This window comes from Leuresthes tenuis, unplaced genomic scaffold (genome assembly GCF_036924035.1).
Source record: "Leuresthes tenuis unplaced genomic scaffold, fLeuTen1.0.hap1 SCAF_12, whole genome shotgun sequence".
NCBI classification, from domain to species: domain Eukaryota; kingdom Metazoa; phylum Chordata; class Actinopteri; order Atheriniformes; family Atherinopsidae; genus Leuresthes; species Leuresthes tenuis.
Genome location: NW_027325366.1, coordinates 25,520,512 through 25,544,384, shown reverse-complemented (window position 1 = coordinate 25,544,384; position 23,873 = coordinate 25,520,512). Strand labels below are relative to the sequence as shown.

At 37.7% G+C, this 23,873-nt stretch overlaps 1 protein-coding gene across 2 annotated transcripts in view; it reads right to left on the bottom strand.

Annotated features, from left to right (window-relative positions):
• LOC140319577 (ephrin type-A receptor 6-like) overlaps window positions 1–23,873 on the bottom strand; it is a 154,233-nt gene that overhangs the window by 102,652 nt on the left and 27,708 nt on the right. For both annotated transcript variants that reach the window (XM_072397261.1, XM_072397260.1), the window contains one exon: window positions 16,163–16,826. In XM_072397261.1, the coding sequence (XP_072253362.1) occupies window positions 16,163–16,826 (664 nt within the window). The remainder of the gene's footprint in view (window positions 1–16,162; window positions 16,827–23,873) is intronic.

The following is a 23,873-nucleotide window of genomic DNA, read 5'->3' as shown; positions in this document are numbered from 1 at the left end:
ATGTTAGAGTCAAATGGGTCCAGAAATGCAAAACAATGAGTAATTTGACATTACTGAAATAGGCTTGATGTTTTTGTTATATCTTCACTGATAACTATTAGGACTATTGACATTTTCTTATATCAGTTGTTTTGATAATGCATTTGATTAAATCAAATTAAAATAAATGTTACTTAAAATAAACATCAAATGAATCAAAGATGAACAAGCAAGGTTAAAAACATACAAGAAATTTGGCCAAGTAAAGAGTTATTCTCGATATTCTAAAAACCTATCAATATTCCACTGAGCCATGTTCAACATGGGTGTTGCAACTGGTATGAATTTGTAGTCTACTGTAGTTAATTTGAGGTTTATTGTACTGTTGTTCAGTGAAAGCCTTCAATCTGTATGTTTTTTCAATTAGTTTTTTTCAAAAGATGACCACACAAATAAGAACAATTGTAAACACTTTGATTATTCTCTTCCTCTTTCATACCTTTTTTTACCTGCTGTCATTCTAAATAAAGGCAAGGAGAATGTGTCACCGACGGAGACGCAGGCAGATCAATCCCCCCATGAAACAAGCCATATTGATTTATAAATCAGATCTCCAGTCACTGCCTGTGGCTGCTCAATAAGCACACATCAGCTTTAATGTAAGGAGTGGGATGAGCTGCCTACTAGCTCAGGCTGGTGAGAGATAATAAAGAAGCCCCACCACATAAGCACTCACACACGTATGCATACACAAACATGAGGCACATATAATGAGAACAGACAAGACACAGAAAATGTGCATAAAGCAGTGCATGTAAAAAGACACTCAAACACACACATAATTACAGTATACTTTATATACAGAGACATACTGACATGCTACTCACACACACACACACCACTCTCATCCTTCAAGTACTGAAAATCAAAATTTGCAAACTGCTTCTTTTCTTTTAAACTATAGCCTATATTGTGGAAAAAGAGGGGGAGGGAAACATTTTAGAAGTTAGAGAAATCTCATGCCAACAGTCAATTTGAGTAATTTCTAAAGTATAATGGTACAAAGTGTTACCATTGTAAAGAGTAATGGCAGCTGAAATGGGCTGTAAAATAGGCAAAATTCTAGCATTCTACTGATTTGTGGGCAATCACTTCCTCTTAAACTGTTCAGAACCTAATTGTTCTGTACAATGGTGGAACCACAAATTAGGATACACGTTTGAAAGAAATGACGGTACATGATGTACATCACCTCAGTCACATTTGTTTTATATAAGCATCTCTCAATTTTCTTCCATTTAATGTACTATTCCTACCCTGAACAAAATCAGCTATCAAGTATGAAAAAAACATTTTTCCTGATCAACATTTCTTTCCACTGTTCTTTTGGGGACATTAGACCATAGACATTAGCCAGTGAATATCAGTGAAAGCTGAAAACTGCAACCCAAATAAGTTGTCTGTCAATTTAATGAAGTTACAACATCAAGTTTCACAAACCTTTCAAAAACAACCAAATAGAATAGAAATAGAAAAATACTTATTTCAAAATTGCAAACGTGGTTAAAAAAAACAAAAAAGGGTCTGGGATGTTCAGTAAAACAGTTTATGAAGACAATTGTTCCTTAACTATAATTATTACAGTCACGATGATAGTTCCATTCCATAAAACTGAAGTCATTTTTCTCATTTAACCATGAGGAAAAAGACTCAAATGGTTTTATTCCGAATGGAAACATTATACATATTAGTATAAAAGCTTGAACAAAAGAAATAAGCCAACTAAATTTAGTCATAGCATTTCCACATGGATATGAAGTTCAAACTACAAGAGAAGTCAGCTCTCCGGCTTCTGCTCCTTCTGTTAATCTCAGCATGAGAAAAACCCAATTACAGCCTTTCTTCTTTTTCGTCTCAAATACTCTTCCCAAGGCTTAAGCCCACATTTTAGCATGATCATAGAAGTTGTAAGCATTAATTTAAACAGATTAAAATTCAGAAGTTTCATTATATGGCTGTACTCGTTGAAGAGGGTCAGCCAAAGTTCAGACGCCAATCCAACCCAAAGGATATAATTTCACACCAGTCTTCTCCAGTACTGACCCAGTTTTGCTATCACAGCTTGCCGCATTCAATGGCTGGATTAAGTCTATCCATGGGACACTTGTGTGTGTGTGTGTGTGTGTTTGTGCAGTTCTACTCGTGTGACTAACAAGCTTGGCTGTCGCAGTCTGGCAGATTGAGAGACACCTACTGCTAGTTAAAGCCTTTCATACCCCGGGGTCATGGACGCACTTTCTGCACTGGTCATATATGAGATAATATGGTGAGGAGGAAAAGGGTAAGAATAAGAGTGTGAAAGAGGTGACACTACAGTCAGGGTGCTGACATTTTTGTAACATCTCAAATTCATACAGAACCAGCAAGTCCTCCAGTTGAACAAGCACATAGGTAATTTGTTCATATCGTTATATGTGACTCATGTGTGAAGTATCATCCCTGTAAGAAGCAGGAGGAAAATACGATTAATATGAGCCGCTCCACATTAGAGGAGATGTCATTCTCAACCCACTTGTTTAACAAGCCACAAAGTCATCATAAAGTGAAAAAGAGGGAGATGAATGTCGCAGTTACAGGCAACACTTTGAACCATGCGCATTTGTTTGACACGAGTTTGAGACTAGCATGTGACAGCTATAGGTAAGGGTTACAAAATAATCATGGTTAGGGCTTAAATAATTTTGTTTACAGATACCTCCACGGACACCATTTTGCTGTTTGCATTAGTTACATGTAAACATAATAATTAACAATTAAACTTGTGTCACTTCCTGGTAGAGTTTAAGCGATAACACAGCTTAATTAGGGATAGAAATTGAGACTATTCGGTTAAGTTTTGAAAAAGAACTTGATTAGGGCTAAAATCCATTTTTATTTGAGCAACTGTCACCTTCATGGAGGCAATTTCACACTTCGCATGCAGTAATTCTCACCGCCACATGAGGTTGTGTATTCTTTTAACGTAATGGTAATGTTTTAAGGAATAGGGCAGTCACTACAGTAAACATGCTCACATTGTATAGATCAGTAACATATGTATTGCAAACCATCATGGTTGTAAAATAAAATCTGATTACGGTATTTTAAATAACTAACTTACTGATCTTGTGCACATGTCGTGCTACCTGTCCATGCTGTTGGATGGAAGTAGCAAAGTTGAGAACTAACCTTGAACTAGCCTTTTACATGACATATATATACATAAAAGAAATGGACCTTGTCATGAAGCTTCATTGTTATCTAAAAGGTGTTAAAACAATCAATGAATCACACTGTCATGGATGGGATATTTGTGTGCTGAAAACCAAGCTTACATTTTACATTTGTTTATAATAAGCACTGCTGTGAGTGAAGTTGCATGCCAATACAATAATGTCTAACATCACACACCCATGTTGGTAGATTTTTGGTAGGTTTTCAGTGGACCTCGAATGTGATGCAGTTGCAGTTTTTTATATTCTAACACCTAAAAGTATATTCAAGCTATAATTCAATGGGTAGAAACCATTTAGTTAGTGTGACTCACATTTGTGCACCAAAACTAATGTTAACTGGCACCTTGGAGGAGTCAAAAGTGAATGCACTGATAGGCTTAAACTTAGACTAAGAAGGGCCATGAACTTTGTTGACAGATGTTGAGCCAACTTGCACATTAAATAAATGCTTCTGTCGATGGAGCTCTAGGTTAAGGAGTTCTAGCTCATGGATAAAGCCCATCAGTATGCATAAGAAAAAGCTGGAGTAGAGATAGAGATACAGATATATTCATTATAGCAACTCTTAAAAACTCACCATAACCCTTCTCACTAATGAAGACCACTTATACAGGATTCTTTTGTATCATGGCAAATTAAACATGTGTATGCATATGCTTTAAAAACTGGACATTGAGTGTTTTTTTACTTTATGTATGAGATCTAAATAAACTGCATGACTGATGCTGAACCCCAAATAACCCCTGTTTTTTTCTCATCTTTTCAACTTCGGAGCAGCTGTCACCAGCTCCTAAAATATACTTTCATTTATGACAAGTCTGCTCTTCACTCGAGGCCTGTGATGTCTTATCTGGGCCATGTCATATTATACATACCCTTTAATGACTAATTCAGTCTCTTGGCTTGTGTACTAAAATAGAACACACACATGAGAGAAAGGGAAAATCAATTGAAATGTTGCAATGTCTGACAGGACTGCGCTTGAGGAGACAAAAAAAAAAGAAATCAGACAGTGTCGCTTGCTTTTGTTTTCTAACTGAGAGAGCATGCGGTGTGGAGGCAGAAGCTGCATGAAACCGTGGAGGGTGACGGTACGTTGGGGAATTTTTTTTTTCCAGCTGTCTTTGATCACTTTCGGGCTTTGAAGTAACTCTCAGCAAAGAGGGGAAAAAAGCCAAGCAGAAGTCACCGCAAGTTCATATCGCAACTAGAACTCACAAAAACTGCAATCTGCATAATTTATTCTAACAGTTAACTGTTAAATTGTGAAGAGATGAGGAGATCTGAAGGTGCCAAACAATCCCACCCCCTAGCTTGACAATGCCAATTAAACACTCTCCCTCTACGTATTTGTTCTCAATTACAGAATGAAGAGCGACAACATGAGTCTTTAATGCTCAGTGACTGATTTAAAGAGAGACAGATGATGGTGAATGACAAAGATCGTAATTGATAATAATGTAAAAGAACAAACCACTGAAACTGTTAAACATGCAGAAAATAGCACATTCATGTTGAAGACCATAAATACACACTGACTCATCTACTGATACAGACAGACAAAGACATTGTCTTCCTTGGCAGATTGTTATTGACTGAAATCTTTTTTTCATTTAGAATCACTGTGACACGTTAAAACTAGCTCTCCAGTCTTCTATTTTACTTTTCTTTCAATTTAACTTAACTAACTTTAGCCCAATTTGTGTTAATTAACTTCTAATGTGAATGTCTAAACTTCGTATTTTTGGTAAATTTTTCTGATGGTAAAAAGTTGCAAAATTTTCCTTTTAAAATCTCAGCCTTTCAAAAATGGACCATAACAAAAGTAGATCAACTTTAAAGTTCTGCTCTAGAAGTTCCTGACCCCTGACTCTTTGATATCTGCCTAATTTGAAGTGTTTGCTATGAAAACTCTTCCATGGCCTTGATACTGCTTGGAGCATGACTTGCCAACTTCTTCCTCGTGCCAACTTCCAACCCCAGTGAGTGGGGATCTATGAATACACCAGATGTGAGCTCCACCCACATCTTTTCAGCACCTCCTCAAAGTCTACTCTGACTCAATAAAACTCGCTATGCTACACACATAATGCAAAGAACAAACAGCACCTAAATAATGGTCAGGGTTGCTAACTCTCACTCCCTGAGTGCCCGAATCATGGGCTTTTCACATATGATGCAGCAGTTCATTTTCACTGATGCACACAGACATGTCGCTCAATAGGTGGTTATGTGAGAAGTCTGAGCTGTGTGCAGCTGCCTACCCAAGAAAAGCCTCCTTCCCTGCTTTTTGAACCACGTGCCACAAAAACTTGAGAAAAACATCCATAAATACAGTTAGCTGTGATCAGGCTGATACTGCTCATAGCTTATTCCCTGGCGACATGAATTGTGATCAAGAATGGGACAGGCACAAAACATATCAGAAAAAATAAACGTACCCACATGCCCTGTCATACTCACAGTGTCTCCAAGATAAATGGCTGGAATAGCGTCAGTCTTCATAATACGTTTAGTAGCAAAACTAGCTGTTTTTGGGTCAAATTCAGATAGATATCCCTGCCTGAAGGTGAGCTTGAGTTGTACCTGTCTCTTCCATGGCAAGACCCTGCTCTGTGTGGCTGTAACAGCCAAACACTAAAACATTCAGTAATAAATTATTATGAACAAGCAAGAATTTACACTCCCTGCTGTTTTTAAGTTTTTGTTGAAAGATGTGATAAATGTTTCATGGCTGTAGTCAAAATACAGCACAGGAAATAAAAGAAACACAGACCTAACGATCCGACAGGGATACGGCAAGAAACAATATGTCATCTCTATTTTGTTACAGTTCTGTATGATCTACACTTTGTAACTTTACTACCAGGTTAAAGCCCTGTTAAAGTTGAAGTGACATAACCACACGACCCGTACAAATGTCGATCAGTCAATTGCAACAGTGCATAGTTCTTAATTTTGAACCAGTCTGTGTATATACTATAACCATTGTATGACAATAATAACTTACATTTGTTTGTTTTGTACAACTATATGAATACATTTCTGTCACTCAGATAAACTGAGGAATATCGATTTGTATGTATGTCTGTCTATGTGTCATCTTTCTCAACAACCATTCATCCAATCAACTTCAAACTGTCAAATTTGACATGATAAATTTGCGGGAACCATCTGGTCTGAGGTGTTGAGCATGTGCTGCAGTCTCATTTTGGGGGCTTTCTGCTCTGTGGGATGGGATTGGGGTAGGGGTGCACCTTTTGTTGCCGCTGTTGCTCGACAACATGGTGATTACAGAAAATATTATAGCTCAGGCTCTTATACTTCATTTGTAGATCATATTCAATATCTGAGAGTCAAAGATCCACTTTAAAATTCTAAGTGGTAAAAATGTTAATAATCTAATTATCCGTGAATAAAAGAAATAAAGAAAAGGAACAAAAACAGACTTGTAGAAAAAAGTAAACACAAACCAGCCAACAGAAGCAATCCAGAATGAACTAAGAAAATACAGAATTCCTTAACAAAATCTTAAAAAAGTAAACTCCTAACACATCAACTCAGACTTTGATATTTCGATCACAATAATAAATCTGGCTGTGTGTTGAGTAAATCAGATTAGACTAAACAAAGAAAAAAACAACAACTTCAGACATTAATAAGTCAACAGGGAAGCCTACGGTGAGGACGTAGAATACTCAAACTGAAAAACACTCAATGAATGAAAACCTCTCCTTGTTTCCAAAAATCATCGACTTAACACAACTTTTAAAGGATCAAGCCAATAAATGTAGCTTATCGATAACGCTGAATGAGCACTAGACTTTCCTAAGTGTTATGCCTGATAGCAAAGCATGAATACCATGGCTTCCTTGCATGAGTTCTACAAACAAATTTAGTCCATTTTAGCACCAATTTGTATCAGACACAAATCTAAATTCAAGTCTTCCACACCCATGACCACAGCTGCCTAAACATAACAAAGATCCACCCAGACCAGAAAGTTTTTGTCCCATTTTTCTCATCACAGGAATCTGAAAGTTATCAGTCAGGCACTAGCACATAGATTAGAAAAAAAGTAATCTATAATACATTCAGATCAAACCGGTTTTATCAAAGGCTGACATGCATCCAGCAACACTGTTTAATTTATACATTATTCATCTCTTCAACAAGCAAACACGATCACGGTCTCCCTCCATGCTTAAAAAGCTTTTGACAGAATAAACTGGCTTTGATGTTTGCAACATTGGGGAGATTTGGCTTTGGGGCATGCTTACATGACACTAGAAAAATAACAAATTATTGTTTTAGTTCGACCCAAACCACATTAAATTCTGAAAATTCGACTACTACACCCAAATAATGCAACTGGGAGTCAAACTAATTACACATGTATATGATCAACAGACTAAAATTAGTCTAGCTGCTCTGCACATGCCCTAAAAGTTCCATCTGTTAATAATAATAATAAAAAAACCAACAGTAAAGCGTATAACACTCAAACCAAATTCCCAATAAAGCTGTTCTAATTCATATATTTTTCAGATTCTTTTGTCAGATGACTAAAAGCGTCAGAAATTGCGACTGTAAATCAGACCATTTCAACTCACGTCATTTATAGCACTTCAAAACTGCCGCTCTGCTCTACTAACTTAAAGTGAATGTTGGTACACTGATTTCAGCTGTATTTATGTGCACGATGAACATCCACAGGGAAGGTAAAATGTGACCTATTATGGGAAAATCACCAGCTTTTATTCTTGGTAGCATATATTAGGTGTCCAGTGGATAAACTATATTTAAGTGTAATGTTCTGGCAGAAGTTAGTCAAAGAGTGGATATGTGCAGCAATCACTTTTCAATGGACAACTTGGTCCAGTTTCATGCTTGACTGTAGAAACTGAGCAACAAAGAGGTACTTAAAAGTCTCAACACCTGAACTTCAGACAAGGGAATATGCATATCTTAGAAATAATTCATCGTGGTTTACTTATTCTTTCTTTTTTTAAGTTTAGGAATAGCTAACAATAATGGCATCGGTAATCAATATGATGCACACCAACATCTAAGGAATTATTGCAGTTACTTTTTTAAAGGTCAACATTATTGTTACGCCATTACTTTGTGAACTAAATTTTTTTTTTGTTGAACAACTCGCAGCACAAATGCATTACGAGTTATGCTTTGTCTTCAGTTTGGGCCATTATAGTTGATCACAAAGCATCGTTTACTAGCATTTCCGCTAAATTACAGTTAGACTGGTAAGCAATTTCTACTATCTATATCTTTATATAGAGCTAGAGTGTTTTTTGGGAAGACTGGAGGAATGGCTTAATTTACAGCATTTAATGAAATAATGGATGCACAGGTTTTGATGATATATAATCTACGTTAACACACCGTAATTAGCCACAGCCAGCATGACAGTGTGTCCATACAGAAATTAACCCCACCAGTAGCACCTTGACTTCAGGTCAAATTCATATAATTCCACACTTCTGAGACAGTCATTTTCTGCCCTGAAACTGTCCTCAAGAGCAAGCTGAACCGTGCGGCTAGCTGCTGACCTTATGTGCAAAGTTTCCACCCCTCAAAACTGTTAACAGCAAGCTGTGAAAACAGCCACTGTGCTCGTGTCAAATTGTTTTTAAAAAAGGGCAGAAAAAGGGCATAATATGTCTCCTTTAAAGGCAACAGAGATCTTTAATGTTTTCTCAGATGCTACATATTGTTACAGTGTCAGATAATAAATCTATTCTGCTGCTATGCATGTGTAGTTGGACAAAGACAATGGTCCAATTAAAAGGCCAGGTCGAACTGTTAATGGTAGCTCAATTCAACTGTGCAAGTAACTGTGCTGATTGTCATTACCAACAGAATGGTGACACAATGCCTCATACTGCAGTGGGACGATGCCAACCCTCCCTTTTTTTATTCAACATCTTCACTGAACCATTTACTGCAGACACCCAACAAAATAACCAGATTAAATGATCCAAGCTCTGAATGCTTGTGTCATTAGGGAGATGACATATTGCTGTGATCATGACTAAATCAAAGTTCTTCCTGCCTCCTTGGTTAACTTGGTTATCTGGGTTATAAAATAACATTTGGTAACATTTACATCCATCCTCACGTAACTTTGAGACAGACTTCGATGAAACAACATAATTTGTTGTCCCTGGAATGATAATGAGGAGAGAAAAAAGTGGCTACTTAAGAATTTCAAACGTGATTCCTCTGTAGATCAAATCCATGAAACAATTAAAACTGTTGTTCTTAATGACATTTTTCAGACAATTCTATAAGATTGTGGATGTTTGCCCCTTTAAAAAAAAAGTCGAATGCATAACCTCACTGGTCATGTCAGCGGTAATACTGAGTGAGGTGGGATTAAACTCATCAGACAGGCCACGACCCACTGCCAGGGTACACTCTGTTTCCCTAGCTCTCTCCAGACACTCCCAATTAAGCCTGAGGGGCCATGCTTGTTAAACTAAAACCAAGCTTTTCTAAAATGTCACAGAGTCTCCCTGCCGAGTGGCCCGTCTGTAAACAGCTCTGTTGCTGCTGCCAGCCTCAAACCCCTGGTGTGTCCCCTTGTGTTTGTTTGTTAGAACATGTTTTTGTCTGAACAAAATCTTGTCTCTTCCATTAACACACTGTTCTTAATGCGTGAGCGCATTTTGGGTTTTTATATGTATGTTGCAGTCATTGGTGACTATGAAGCCAGTTGCTCTGCTGTGATGTATCGTTGCCTGTGTGTTACATGTGATTCATTATGCGTGTCTCTTCCTCTGCGTCTGCCACATCCTCGTGTGCGTGAGACATCTCATTTGGCGAGCTGACAGTTTGAAGGATATGTGCTGTAATTGTTGTCTGACTGTCTTCATGCTGTAATTGAAAATGTCTTATCAGTGAAACTTCTGTCAGGATGTTACTACCAGCACGCCATTTAATGTTAACACTGCTGTTCGTTTCACCTGCACAATTACGGCTGTGTAGCTCACCTTATACATATAGTGTGCCTCCAATGTCATGCTGAAATTGTGTAAAGGACAGAAGGCTTTAAAGAAAAACTGCTAGAAAAATTCACAGATCATTTATGATCAAGTTAGAGAAAGTGATATGTGATTGACTTAAACCGTACACCATACAAACTGCCTGTGCTGTGCTTTTTTTCTGCATTCCCTGTGCCTCTCCAGGTACTGCTCTCATTTCCTCGCACAATCAAAAGACTAGATAAATCAGTGTTTCTAAATTGGAATGCATGGTTGTCTGTCTCTTTGTGTAAGCCCTGTGATGCAACTTGTCCTGGGTGTAACCTGCGTCTCCCCTGAAGTCAGCTGGTGATTGGCCCCATTTTCCCTCAAGCCTCAACAAGATGAAGTAAGCACAGCTAATGGATGGGCATTGTTTCAAGTCACAAATGTCTCAAAATGTGTCACTTTCATTCCTTGGGCATTTATGATTGTTTAATATGCTAAATGGGCTGTGCAAAAACTTTTCTTTAGTGTGGCTCAGCATTATTTTGAAATGTAAATAAAATGCTGTTGGTTTGCTCCAGCCAAAACGCAGGGAAGAATCACTTTGGTACAAAAACAAAACTCACTGAAGCTCACGCTCATAAAAAGAAACCCACACAAACACACAGAAATTACATTATTCATAACACTGCTGAGAGCTCTTACACAGAGCCCGACCAGCACACAAGACCAGCTGTAAACATTGAGTGATAACAGCATCAGCTAGATTATCTTACACTGAGATGGAAATGGGAGAGACACACAGAGAGACTGGATGTGTGAAATGTGAATGGTTATTGTCAATCATTTAGAAAGGAACCTTTTTTGATTGTGACTTAGTTTGCGTGTGTGTCTGTCATTCAAGTGTTAATAAACACACAAACACATGCATACAAAAGTAAGTAATACAATGGGAACAAAAAAAAAAATAATCTGAAAGAGGACATTTCTGTTTATAACTTGCAAATAGAAACAACTAATGCTACAATGAAGTACTGAGCCCAAAGAACACAATTCACTGCAATATGTAACAAAAACATTATAAAAACAGTTTTTACAAAGATTCTGAAACTAACCAAGGTTTTTTCTATCGGGGGTTTCTTTTTTGGGATGTGCAACACCCTTAAAATGACATATTTGAATAATATCATCTGACTGAAATTACAATAAGATTGGAATAATTTACAGAATTATTTGATTGTTATCTTTTTTTTATTATTTCACAAGCTATGATAGTATTTTGAAATAAACACTAGACTAACGTTTCCACCGATATCAACCAAGTTCACATCATCACACAATACAGAAGTTAGTGACTGACTGCAGTATTTTTTGGCCTAAAGCAGACAAATTTATTTTTCTTTTATCAACTTGCACAATCACGTTAGATCACCTTCTCCACATATGATTCTATCACCAGCAAACAGCACCACTCTCGGAACCACCGTCCTAATGTGGTCTCCTGCGTCCCAGAAGCAGCAAACAAAGTCTGTGTTTTATACAGTGGTTCAGTGGGTATGTGTCTTTAACAATGGGCTTTTGGATACTTATGGTGCATCCCTTCAAACCTTTGAGAAATTTAAAATGACATCAACAGTGGATTGATATTTCTATAACGACTTCTTCATTCAGGAGATCAGTTGAAATTAATTAGACTTTTAAGTGCTATCATTTATAGTTTCTCAAGAAAGAAACTCATCACTTAGAAAAAAATAATTAAACAGTTTTCAGTGCACATAATTGCTATAATTATAATATTACAACTGGCACACGCTTTCAATTTAGAAGTAAGTGAGTAAGTGATAGGTTTAATCATTTTAAAAACACAGGTGCAAAGAGATTAAAAAAACATATCATGCAGCTGATGTAGACTTCCCTCAAGAACAAATTTAAGAGGAATTATAACTAAGCCCATTTAATAAAAAACAAAAAAAGCCATTTGAATATGTTGGTTATTTAATTTCCATTAAAAAGGGCTGCATGTGATGCTCAGAAGAGTTCGATGGTGGAGCTACACGTCAGGCAAGTGATACAAGTTTAAGAAGCTTCTGCACTTGTATAATACTAAACATAAGAGGGGTCCACTACTATGACTGATGGTAAAAAAATTATACACACACCTCTACTGGGATGACTTCATCGACACGCATGGCTGCAGCACAGCTCATTCACTCCGGTAAGAACGTCCATCTTACTCAAAGTCGTCGTTCACATGGTCAAAATTTTATAAATATCCTGCCATATTGCACAAAACTAGCAGTAGCAAACTCTGTGTGAAGTTAGCCGATTGTCACAGAGAAAGGAGTAAATAAACTGTGCTCCAGGGGAGCGTGTGGATGAAGTGGTCCCAGTAGAGTGCCTGTGTAGAAATCCCTCCGTTAGTTCTCCTATAGCTGCAAGTAGCCACATAACAGCACCAATGAGCTAACAGAGCTATAGTACATGTTCGTTCATTCATTCTTCTTCCAATATTGGTGAAATAGAGACAGATAATGCCTTATTTAGAGGCTGCATCGTCATTGCCCCGTTCACTCAGTTATGGATATACGCTGATCGCGAGTTATCTAAATAGCTTCCGAAGGGCGCAGACTTTCGCCAAACTGTTCTCGGTGAGTAGATAAACGTATATCAGAAATAACGTCTACGTTTAAAAATACTGGAGTTCCCCTTTAACAAAACAAATTGGAACAGCACCTAAGAGCTGATTTGACAGGACTCAGGAGCCTTTGAAATATTTGCAATTAGAGTTTGTCTCCCCTTAAACATTTTAGTGGAGAAAACGACAAAAACATCCCATGTAACAACGATAATATTTAAATTCTAACATTAGCATGACTTAATGTGACCAAATTAACTCTATAGACTCTCCATCATACTGTAACTATCATAAGCACCCAGAGATAAGGAGCACAACGATTACTGTTGTGCTACGTAAGCACTTAATTTAACCCAACAAGAGAGTTTAGCTAAAAACACTGGAAAATTAATCTTTGCAGCCAGATTAAGCAGAAGGTAGCATTTAAAAGACTAGCTAACTTAAGCCACCTCAGCCTTCTCTCTCTATACACAAGGTGCTTTGGTGATCCTTTGTGTGGAGGCTTTTAAATACAAAGCCTGCTTGACTCCTGGAACAATGAACAAGAACTGCATCTCCAGGCTGACACTGCAGTAAAATGCCATCACATTGCCCAGAGGGCTAAACTTAAGCCAACTGTGAAATCTGCCTTTGAGAAAGCAGAGTAGAGGAGACGGGGGAAAAGAAGTATGTCTATATGGATGAAAGGGATGCAGATAGGTTACCAAAGTGAGGCTACTGAGGTTTGTAAATGATATTCAAAAGAAATGCTGGTTTTCTAAAAAACACATCAGATAGACACATCAGACTCTTGCTCTTTAAATGCTCTATATTTCACTTTGCAGGTCCAGTACTGCATGTAGCACAGTAAAACACACTGCAAACAGCATGGATGCACCACATCATGCCTTCGACATCAATAAAAAGAATAAGTCTCTAAAGTCATCTCACACTGACTGAAAAGCAAACTGACATTACCATCTGTTTCTCCAAAGTCTTAAGAACAACTTAATCTGCCTTTTCTAATCCTGCTCAAATGAATGCATACAAATAGAGAAAAACTCAAAGCATGACAAACAGGGCCATTTTGAAATAGTCAGGCTTTAATTACAGATTCAGTGACCCCTGGCCTGTTGATTACAGTTCAGCTGCAAGTCCCATATGTGACGTATGCAATCAGCTGTATAGAAAGCCTGGTTCTAGATGTTTTTTCAAAAGAACAGTGACACGGCTACAGTCTGTGGAAATGTGGATTTTATGGATTATCTTTGTAAAATATATGGATACGGATATATAATATTCATATAATTAAATTTGCATACATTCCGTTTGGGATAAATAAACATCCTTTGCCATTAAACTCTAGCCAACACCTCCGTCTCTTGTTCATCTGGTTCCTCCTGCTTAATGTACATGTTTCCAGTTTGAGACTTAAAACCACCACAAAACAGAATGTGTAATCAGATATCTCTTTTCATACAGTGAGCTAAATATATCTAAATCTGGCATTTGCTCAGTTTTTAAGATGCTACTCTCCCTCTCAGTGCATTATGCACCTTGTAGATCAATCCACTGTAGATCGTGAACCTGTGTGTCTGTTGACCTGACATCAGGCCTTTACTTAGTTGAAAAATAAGTTGTGTGGACGTTGTTGAAGGTAGCATTCGCAGTGAGTGGTGCTGCCAGTGATAACCCAAAACTCATATCACAGAGCTGAAGATCAAACTGCAACCAAGCCAGCGGAGGTAATCTGTCACACCAAGGTAGCTCCTGGGACAGTGGGTGGTAGACCACTGATGTGCCTAACAACATACCTGAACTCATGTCATATCACATACACACACTCACTGTCCTCTCACTTGTTTAAGAAACACAAAAGCAAAATACATCTCAATATAAATTCCTAAAATCTTCTGAAAAGGTTCTGCTGTCTCGATCTGCTGAAAAAGATCATAAAGTTTGACTCTTAAATCCCTCCAGAAATGAACTTAAATCCATCTTCAAAAAGCCCACCAAAAATACCCCTTCTCTGGGAAAAATATGGGAGAAGTTTAAAAGGAAGCCATCAGATCACCTTGTCTAGCATTTGTGTTATCATAGGAAAATCTTGGCTTATGCAAAACTTCGGCTGGAGATTCCTGCATGAGCCAAAAGGCCAAAAACTAACCAATAGTAATAAATTTGTTAAGAACTGACCATAATCTATAGAATGAATTACAGAACATTAATAACAAAAAGTATTGGACAGAGTAACACTCTGTCCAATACTAAAGTCTTTGAAATATGTGCTTACTGCATGCATGCACACACATGCGCTCACACGCCGACAAATACACCTTAGAGAGCATTAACAATCCTAAACAGCCAAAACCTCTCACATTATTTCATCCTAATCTCCAGAGAGGTAGCAGCTAGTAATAACGGCAGTAGAGAGTGAAAACGAAAGATGAGTGATGACAGGGAATAAAGAAGGTGGGGTGAAACTGAAAAAAGAAACAAAATGTTGTATAGCTTTGGAGTTTCAGAGCACAGCAGCAAAATCACTGTGCACATAGACTATAGCAGTTTGTAGAAAGATGGATGGTGACTATTAATATACATGGTTTAAATGCAACGTTGATGGAAATAATGTCTTGCAAATATTACATCGGCCACGTCCTCTATTCACATAACTTATCTAGCTTCTTGAAAGAAGAATCAATCCTTAACATATTCTAGACTGTAGTAACCCGATATGCCAAATGATTTCCTAAACAGAGTTAACAAGAAAATAAGTCAGTGTTGGAAAGTGTTAAAGTACTTCCAAAGGATGAACTATTTATCGCTGACTGTTTATCTTGAGTTAGCCAAGGCTGTGACTCAGGAGGCAGAGCAGTCCTCTGCTGATCAGAAGCTCCGGCAGTTTGATACCTTGCTTGTAAAGCGCTTTTCTAGTCTAGCTGACCACTCAACGCACTTTTAACACTACATGCCACACATTTGTCTAGTCTTATTGAATAGTCTTTGAATAGTCACCTAGACTAAACAAGTGCTATATAAAGGCGATACATGTACCAGCTAACTTTAACCAATATGATAAATGAACCGCTACCACTGAGAAGAGGAAAGAGGAAAGATCTTTTTCCTCTTGGAAAATATTTGTGTTCAATGCTCTTCTTACATTAAAAAAATATCCGCCTTCATTGTTTAAACAGTTGAAATAAATAGCTGAGAAGAGGGTCTTTTAAAAAACAAGGGGGAATTATCATGGTTGATGGATGCTACATTAAGGAGAATTCAAAGGAAAATCAAATACAAGGACTCACCAACACATGAGCCATCAATTTCCTCATACCCGACGCTGCAAACGCATCTTCCAAGGGGGACCAACCAGTCTCCATCAGCTCCACAGAAAAGTTTGGGTGTGTCTCTTTCTTCTGCATGGTCAATACATAGGCCTCTCACCTCCACTAATGAGGAAGAGTCCACACGTGGCACTGTGTCTGGAAATGAGGCCAGGTTCCTCAGTGTGAAAGGACATTTCTTATAGTAAACCCTCACTGAGACCAATGCAATACAGGCACCAATGTCTTGGAATGCTAGATAAAAGCCCTTCCTTGTCATGGGTCCCACCTCACGCACCTCCGTGTTGAGCTTGAGAATGCGATCTCCAAGATCCATCTGAGTGAAGCTCTCATCGGCTGCAATGGTGTCGATCTTGGTGTACTGCGCAGGCTTAAATTTGACACCGTGAGCCTCATCTGTCTCATGGTAGAAGAGGTTGAAGGTTTCCTTGCAGGTGCCAGACACCCAAGGGATGGAGTTGCAGTCACGCAAAGTGAAGCGGAGCTCCACGTAGATCTTTTGGGCCGCCTGTCGAGAGATCCAGTTCGAGCGAAGCCAGTTATTCTGGTTTGGCTCCATCACATTGCAAACCTGAAAAGTATGGATGGGTCGATTGTGCTCGTCCATCTCTGTGATGGCGTCCCACTAAAAGAGAAATGATAGACAGGTGGAGAGTAAGGGAGAATATGAAAGAGGAGGGTAAGAGGAAGAGAGAAAGAAGTTAGAACAAAAATCATCACAGTTATCATCATGAAAGTAATGTTACGAATGAACAATGTCCTGATAGTTTGGCTTTAGATTTAATTTTGATTTGAGTGTGGCACTAAATGACAGTTATAATAAACTAACAATTTTTCTTCGTATTCCTTTGGGTCTAGCACTAGGTTTTCTCTTATACTGATGTCTGACTTCAGCTGCCTAGTCATCAGCTTCGAAACTCCTAGGTCACATGACCACGGCGCATAGCAGCTTTGCAGGGTCATTAGGTTACCTGTCCCCATGTTGACGTGAAGGAAGTTAATGGGGTTTTTTAGCCTCCTGGTCCTGCATTGCTCTCTGGTTTTATTAGAGTGGGGACTGGCTACATGGGTGACCCCAAAACCACCAAACACCGACCTCCAAGAATCAAATTACCTGCCTGGGAAAAGGGGCTCAAATCATTTTGCTTACAATGCAGCACTGGAACCTCGACAAGCTGCAGAGTTGGCCGTTGTGTGATGCTTTGTTTTTAGTCTGATTATTTCATTTGCAGGCTATAGCTGTGGCATATTACGAAGGATTAAATCTACTAACATAACCACTATTACTTCACATACATTCACCTGTTTGGTCACTGAACTCGAATATAACCAAAGTGAAACACAAGATAAAGACATCATTATAAATATGCACAACTTTCAGACATCATAAGTCCAAACTGGCCACTGCAGTAGAGGGAAATTAAATCTCTTTGTTCAACTCTGTTTTCACAAAGATGAGTAAGAGATGCACTGGGAGGACATGTAGACGACCAAGTGTAAAACTATTAATTACCAACCAGCGCATTCAAGTAACTGTCATTCTCTAATTAAAAGTGAAATGACTACATCTTACATGCACGCGCTTCAGGTTCCCACTTTGAGGTCCAGGCGAGAGTAATCTCTTTTCTAATTAATGGCAGGAAAACAACTACTTCATTGGCACAGTCCACAGAGTTGTGGCAGAGCTGGTGGTTCATTTACCAATATGATTTGGCAGATAAGCTCCCACATTTAATAAGCTGTTTTTCACTTAGCTAAATATTACCTCTTGATGAGAGCAGTAATCAAAGCCTAACGTTTGTTTTCACATACTCATTATCCTTTTTAATAACATGTTCTAATTCAATCATCGGAAGACTACAGGCTTTAATCTGCTCTTCCCTCAAGGTGTAATTGTAGAATTGCAGTCAAATTGATTTTGATTAGATGTGATGTTGTCCATCACAGGCACACAATGAATTTTGTCTAGAATGTCACTGTACAATTTTCACGCGAAAGAAATAACCCAAAATGAATAAAGAGACAATAATTAGCTGTTCTTCTCACTTTACAGCTAACAAGGAAGAGTACCAAAGATTATACCACTTATTCAGTCCAATTCAGCTCTTGAAATTGATACAATAGAAAATACGAACATTTAGATATCTATGTTAGGTGGAATTATTAGCCCTCTTTGCCAATTTATGGTATTGAAAAGTATTTCAAGATTTTTGCAATCTGATTTGACAACTTAGTAGTCGGCTGTTGACCTCAACGAAGGAGAAAAGACTCATCAGGACCCCAGGCTGCAAAGCTTTCTTTTAACAATTGTAAACGCTGCAGCTTTGAGAGTTACTGAAGAAACAGATGTTACTCTGGGGGAAACCGTGTCTTAGTTTAAAAAGAAAATGTTTGACATTCCTACACCATAGACTTGGGAACTGAAAAAAGGTCATCATGAAAATGGATGGAAACAAGAACAAGCATGCCTTTGTTGCAGAAGCTGACAAAGTGAGGTTGGGGAGATATTAAAGATAAGATGTACCATATAAATCCATTGAGCCCTGAGAAAAGATGACATCCGCACTTGATAAGTCAGGTCATTATTCCTCCAAACTATATCTTTTTTATATGTACAGTACATATAGTTTTCTGTGTGAAGTTTGCATTTTCTCCCGGTGTATGCATGGGTTCTCTCCAGGTACTCTGACTTCCCCCCAACGCCCAAAAACATGCATGTTAGGTTGATTGGTCACTCTAAATTGATCCTAAAAGTGAGTGTGATTGTGAATGGTTGCCGAGTTGGATTAAGCGAATATATATAAATATATAAATATAATAAAAATATATAATATAATAAAAAAATATATATATACATCAATAGATGCTGTAAAAAAATATAAAATAAAAAATATATATATATATATATATATATTTTTTTTTTACAGCATCTATTGATTCTATTCAATTTAAGTAATTTTAGACAAAACAAGATTATTAGAACAAGAAGTGGAAGTGATAAGTGAAGTTGGTGAGTGTTGAAGTTCGACTTATTTTGATGCCTTCTAAAAAAAGTCTTTCCCAACATTGCACACATGCGCACACACATATTCACACTCACATACACACACACATTAAGGTCAGACATAGCCCTCAGTCTCTGGCCCAGGATATATTTTATGATGTACAAAGCTGTCTCCGTTGTAAATGGATTGAGGATAAGAGCTAATATCTTGGTATGAAATTGAACACATTCCTCCTACACGACTGCATACTTTAATAGCAAAATACTGAATGAGAGATATGAGACAGTGTAAAAAAAAGAACAGCAGCAGACAGCGAGGACAGAAGAGTAGAGAGAAACCATTTTCATCAGAGTCTGCAAGAAAATCACTTAAGTTTCAATTAAATTAACTCAAATGCCAGTGGAGACAAACCAGTGTCCAGTGAAAGAGACACTGAGACAGAAAAATCAGTGTAAATTGTCTCAAAGGGCTTAAATATTACACTGTGATAGGAACACATTGTTGCTAGAGCCCTCAACTACACACCATTCCCAGCAAATGCAAAGACTTGAAGACATTTGCATCCTATTAATGCCAAGCGGTATTTGCTGCCAGCACTTTAAATTACAGCGATTGCTCTTACAAAACTGGGAATGTAGTCATTTTGAAACTGCCTTGCAAGCAGAGTGATGATCTATATATATTTCCTTTTAATGGGCCTCAAAATAAAAGGCTCGATTCAGTGACAGCATCAGTTTATTGGGTCAGAGTTTGCAGTGCCTTTCATGACCACTGTTTGTCACTTTATGATGTCCACTTCGTTTTTCTGTTGTTTTTTTTCAAGTGAAAATCCTCAAGTTAAGCCTGAAAATACGCAGCCCTTCCTTGCCATCCAGCCTTAATTTAAAAAAATGAACTGAAAATGTGGTTGATTGATTGCAGCCTGAGACCAAGGCCTTTATAGTCCATTTCTCTCACACCTTTAGGAGAGCCAGTCATTTTACTGGCCATTCACCCAGTGTGGGCTCCTTTTATTCACACTATGAATCCCAGAGCCCTTTTTAGACCTGCACTTTTAACTTTAGTGCCCTAACTAGCTCAGATCCTCTTAATCAAAATTAAGCATTTAGTGATCCTAAACATTCCCACTTGGTTATATATGAGGTTGTAAAGAAAAAAGTATTCAATGCAATTTAAATGTGGATGTATTATTACATTACTGAAAGCAGGACAGGTTAAAGTTCGGTGCTTTAAAAGGGTTACTATTAGACTGGCAGCAGATCACATTCACAAAGTTAATTTCCTTTGTAGAGCTGACTGACACACATCTGCATCCAGCTCGAGTATGTAGAATCTACTGAGCAGTCCTTACTGTAATTTGGATTTAATTTCCTGCTTAGTTACTGTCAGAATCTGTTCCCCAAACCCTATTTCGATTTAAGTTTTCTAATATTCAACAAAAACTTAAATATTTTATTTGTGAATTACTTTGAACATATATTTAGCTTGAAGGTCACCTGTATCCAAGCCTAGTTTCAATCTATGGCCTTTAAACAATGAGAATACCCCAGAATCTTTTCACAATATCATGTATGTCATCAAATCACCACTGACATCAAATTCTTTTTTTTAAAGTGCTTTAAGGACAAACGAGCTGGTCAGGGAAGACAAGAATTTTATGTTCTTTTCTCTGTTAAAATAAATCAACAAATAAGCGATTTAACTTTTTGTGTAATTTTAGAGAATATCCCTGCCAGTAGTGACAGGATTTTCTGTAAAATACAGTTAGCAGTTAGCAAAGCTGCTACAGATTCTTTCAGTGCAAATGCAGTGGGAGTAAGTGACCATCAGAGATAAAAGAAGCAGCTGTTGCGTTGATACCAAGACACAGTGCACATACATGTGCACAATGACCAAAAAAATCTACCACCTGCACAATTCTAACGATGCACAACTGCAAATGAGAATGTAAACCTGTTGTTATACATCAGTTTGTTTAGACTATGTAATAGGTTCCTGTTTGCACTGAGGATGCATTTCATATGCAAACACCCTGAATTTTTACTTCAGGATACTGCTTCTATCATTACATTGCTGCTACTCATTTAGAAATGCTAATCATAACTATCCTAAACTAAAGCAAGTTTTAAAAAGTTTCTAATCAGTGTCAAGATCACAGCACATGTTTATTAACAAAATATAACTTGTAAAACCCACAACATGTGACAAAATAAGACAAACAGACTGATAAATGTATGTGGAAGTATTTCAGCAATCATCAATTAGAAAAATATTTTTTTCAAGGAAAAAACAAACAAAAAAAGTGGGCAGACAGATTTTCCAGGGAATCCGATTTTGGCACATTACTGTCTATTTATGTAGCAGATCTTTCCAGGAATGTCCATCTTCTGGTGAGTTGGCAATATGGTCTCACAACAATTTCAGGTTTTGCAAATATCCAAGAGACAGGACATTGACTTTGCATAGAATACAATTGAGTCACAGGTGTTCATTTGGGCCACAGGAGACTGGATCTGAATAAATATTCAAATATCTAAATGAAATGTCCTTTAGCCTCACCCATTTTACATAAAGAAAGATTTAATTCCACTGGTTACACACTGCATACATACTGCATCACTGGAGAGGGGAGCAGGTGTCTCTTCTCCCCGAGTCTTTTGAGACTTTTCTGTATTCAAGACGACTGAAACATACTCACCAACAGTCAGCTATATATCTTATTTCAGATATTCCTTTTGAACTATTTTCTTTTCAAGCATTACAGTACAAAGACTTACATACTGCTCCTTACAAGGCAATCTCTTTACAACTATACAGCCATTGCAGATGGACCTGTGAGCAGTCCTCTGTAAAGCTAACACTGCATAGCCCTTGTAGATAATACTATGTATAGGTCGATAGCTAATTGGTTAATGCTAGCTTAAGCTAGGAGGGGACAAAAAACTGTTTTCCTTCCAAAGAGAACGAAATACTATAAAAAATAGCTAACAAAGAGAGAGAGTGAAAAGTAAAGTCACCACCTGCACTGGGCGGTCTTTTTGACTGGCATACTTAGTTTTAATCCACCATAAAGCAGATTTTTGTCTTCAGTCTCTTCCACAGCAGAGCAAAGCTAAAGCACCAACAACAAAAATACATACAAGAATAACTCACACCTCAGACATTTCTAGATATTTCTGAGACAATATGTCTTCCAGTCAAAAAAACTTTATAGGTTGTTTGCTCATATCCCTAAATATCTCCCATAACAGTGTCCTTTAAAATATTGTCACTATATACTCCGGGGTAAAATAGAACTCTCGATCATTTCAGAATCTGAGCAGAAGCAAATCTCAATTGTTTTCTTCACACAAAAACCACAAAGTTCTCATGAGGAGAAGAAGGGAGGTTGGATGGTATGGTTCGCTTTTAATAATCTATGGCACATATTCAAGACCTATATGTCAAACATGACAACTGTAACAATGCATAGATTATATTGAGCCAATCCAAGAATATTAAGTTGAACAAGTGAATTGCCTTTGAGATGCTGTACAATTGTGTGAACCTTATTTTCATGATTTTTTTTTCTGGTCTTTCAAGAAGCTGTCTTTCGTGTGCAACATATTGTCTCAAAAGTAGTACTTATTGAGTTTTGATTGGCCATTTACATCTGCCTCTTGTAAAGGTTACAATTCATGCACACAATCTTTTAAACCTTGTTTCTGTAAGCAGACTGTCGAGGGAGAATCCTGAGAAATTCCACCTATCCACAAACCACAATATCTAACTTAACCTTAAGTGTCACCTAAGTCTACAGCTTTCTTGGGGTCAAAATTGTAAACTTTTTGCAAGTCTTTCAACCTACTCATGGCTCACCCAGTCATGATCTCCAATTAAAGGGCGATAGAGAGTCAAAGTTTATATTATTTAAACAGAAACTAGTATAGTAGAAGTAGAGTCAAACTAACTTGGTAAACTCTAAAAAGACACACTATTTCAACAGCACTGATTGCACTGACAGAGATTTTAATACATAGTTATTATTTATCCAAGTTAAAGCTTGGAACCTGCACAAATAGGTTAATTTTCTAGGGTCATTGGTTTGAAGTAACTGTCCTTCACTTCACCATATTGTCTCGATAAAAAATATGTCCAAAGACCAACAAGATTATGTCACACTCATTTGTGTCATCATGATGATGTCAACAGTTCAGACACATGTCCGTCACAGGGGTTCAGGCACTATTATCAAGAATATTCCAGACTTTCTGCAATCAATGGAACAAAAAGTTGCACCACAACTTCTCTCTCTCTCTCTCTCTCTCTCTCTCTCTCTCTCTCTCTCTCTCTCTGTGTCTCTGTGTCTCTCTCTCTCTCTCTGTCTCTCTGTCTCTCTCTCTTTCCCTATAATGTCTTTGGACTCTGCTATTCTGTCACAGTTCTTTAAATTTTATTTTCGCCAATGCTCTTTCATTTCACTATTCCTCTATCTAATCTCTCTCTGCGATGTTTCTAACACTTTTCTCTTTGCCGTTTCCCATTTCTATCATCTTTGTCTTATTCTATCTACCGTGCATTGTCTATCTCCATTGTCCCCATGCAGTCGAGTGTGTTTGTGTGTGTGTGTGCTTGCGGTACCGCTGTCACTGGGATTGAGAGATTTTTATTTAATCTTACAGCCTTTC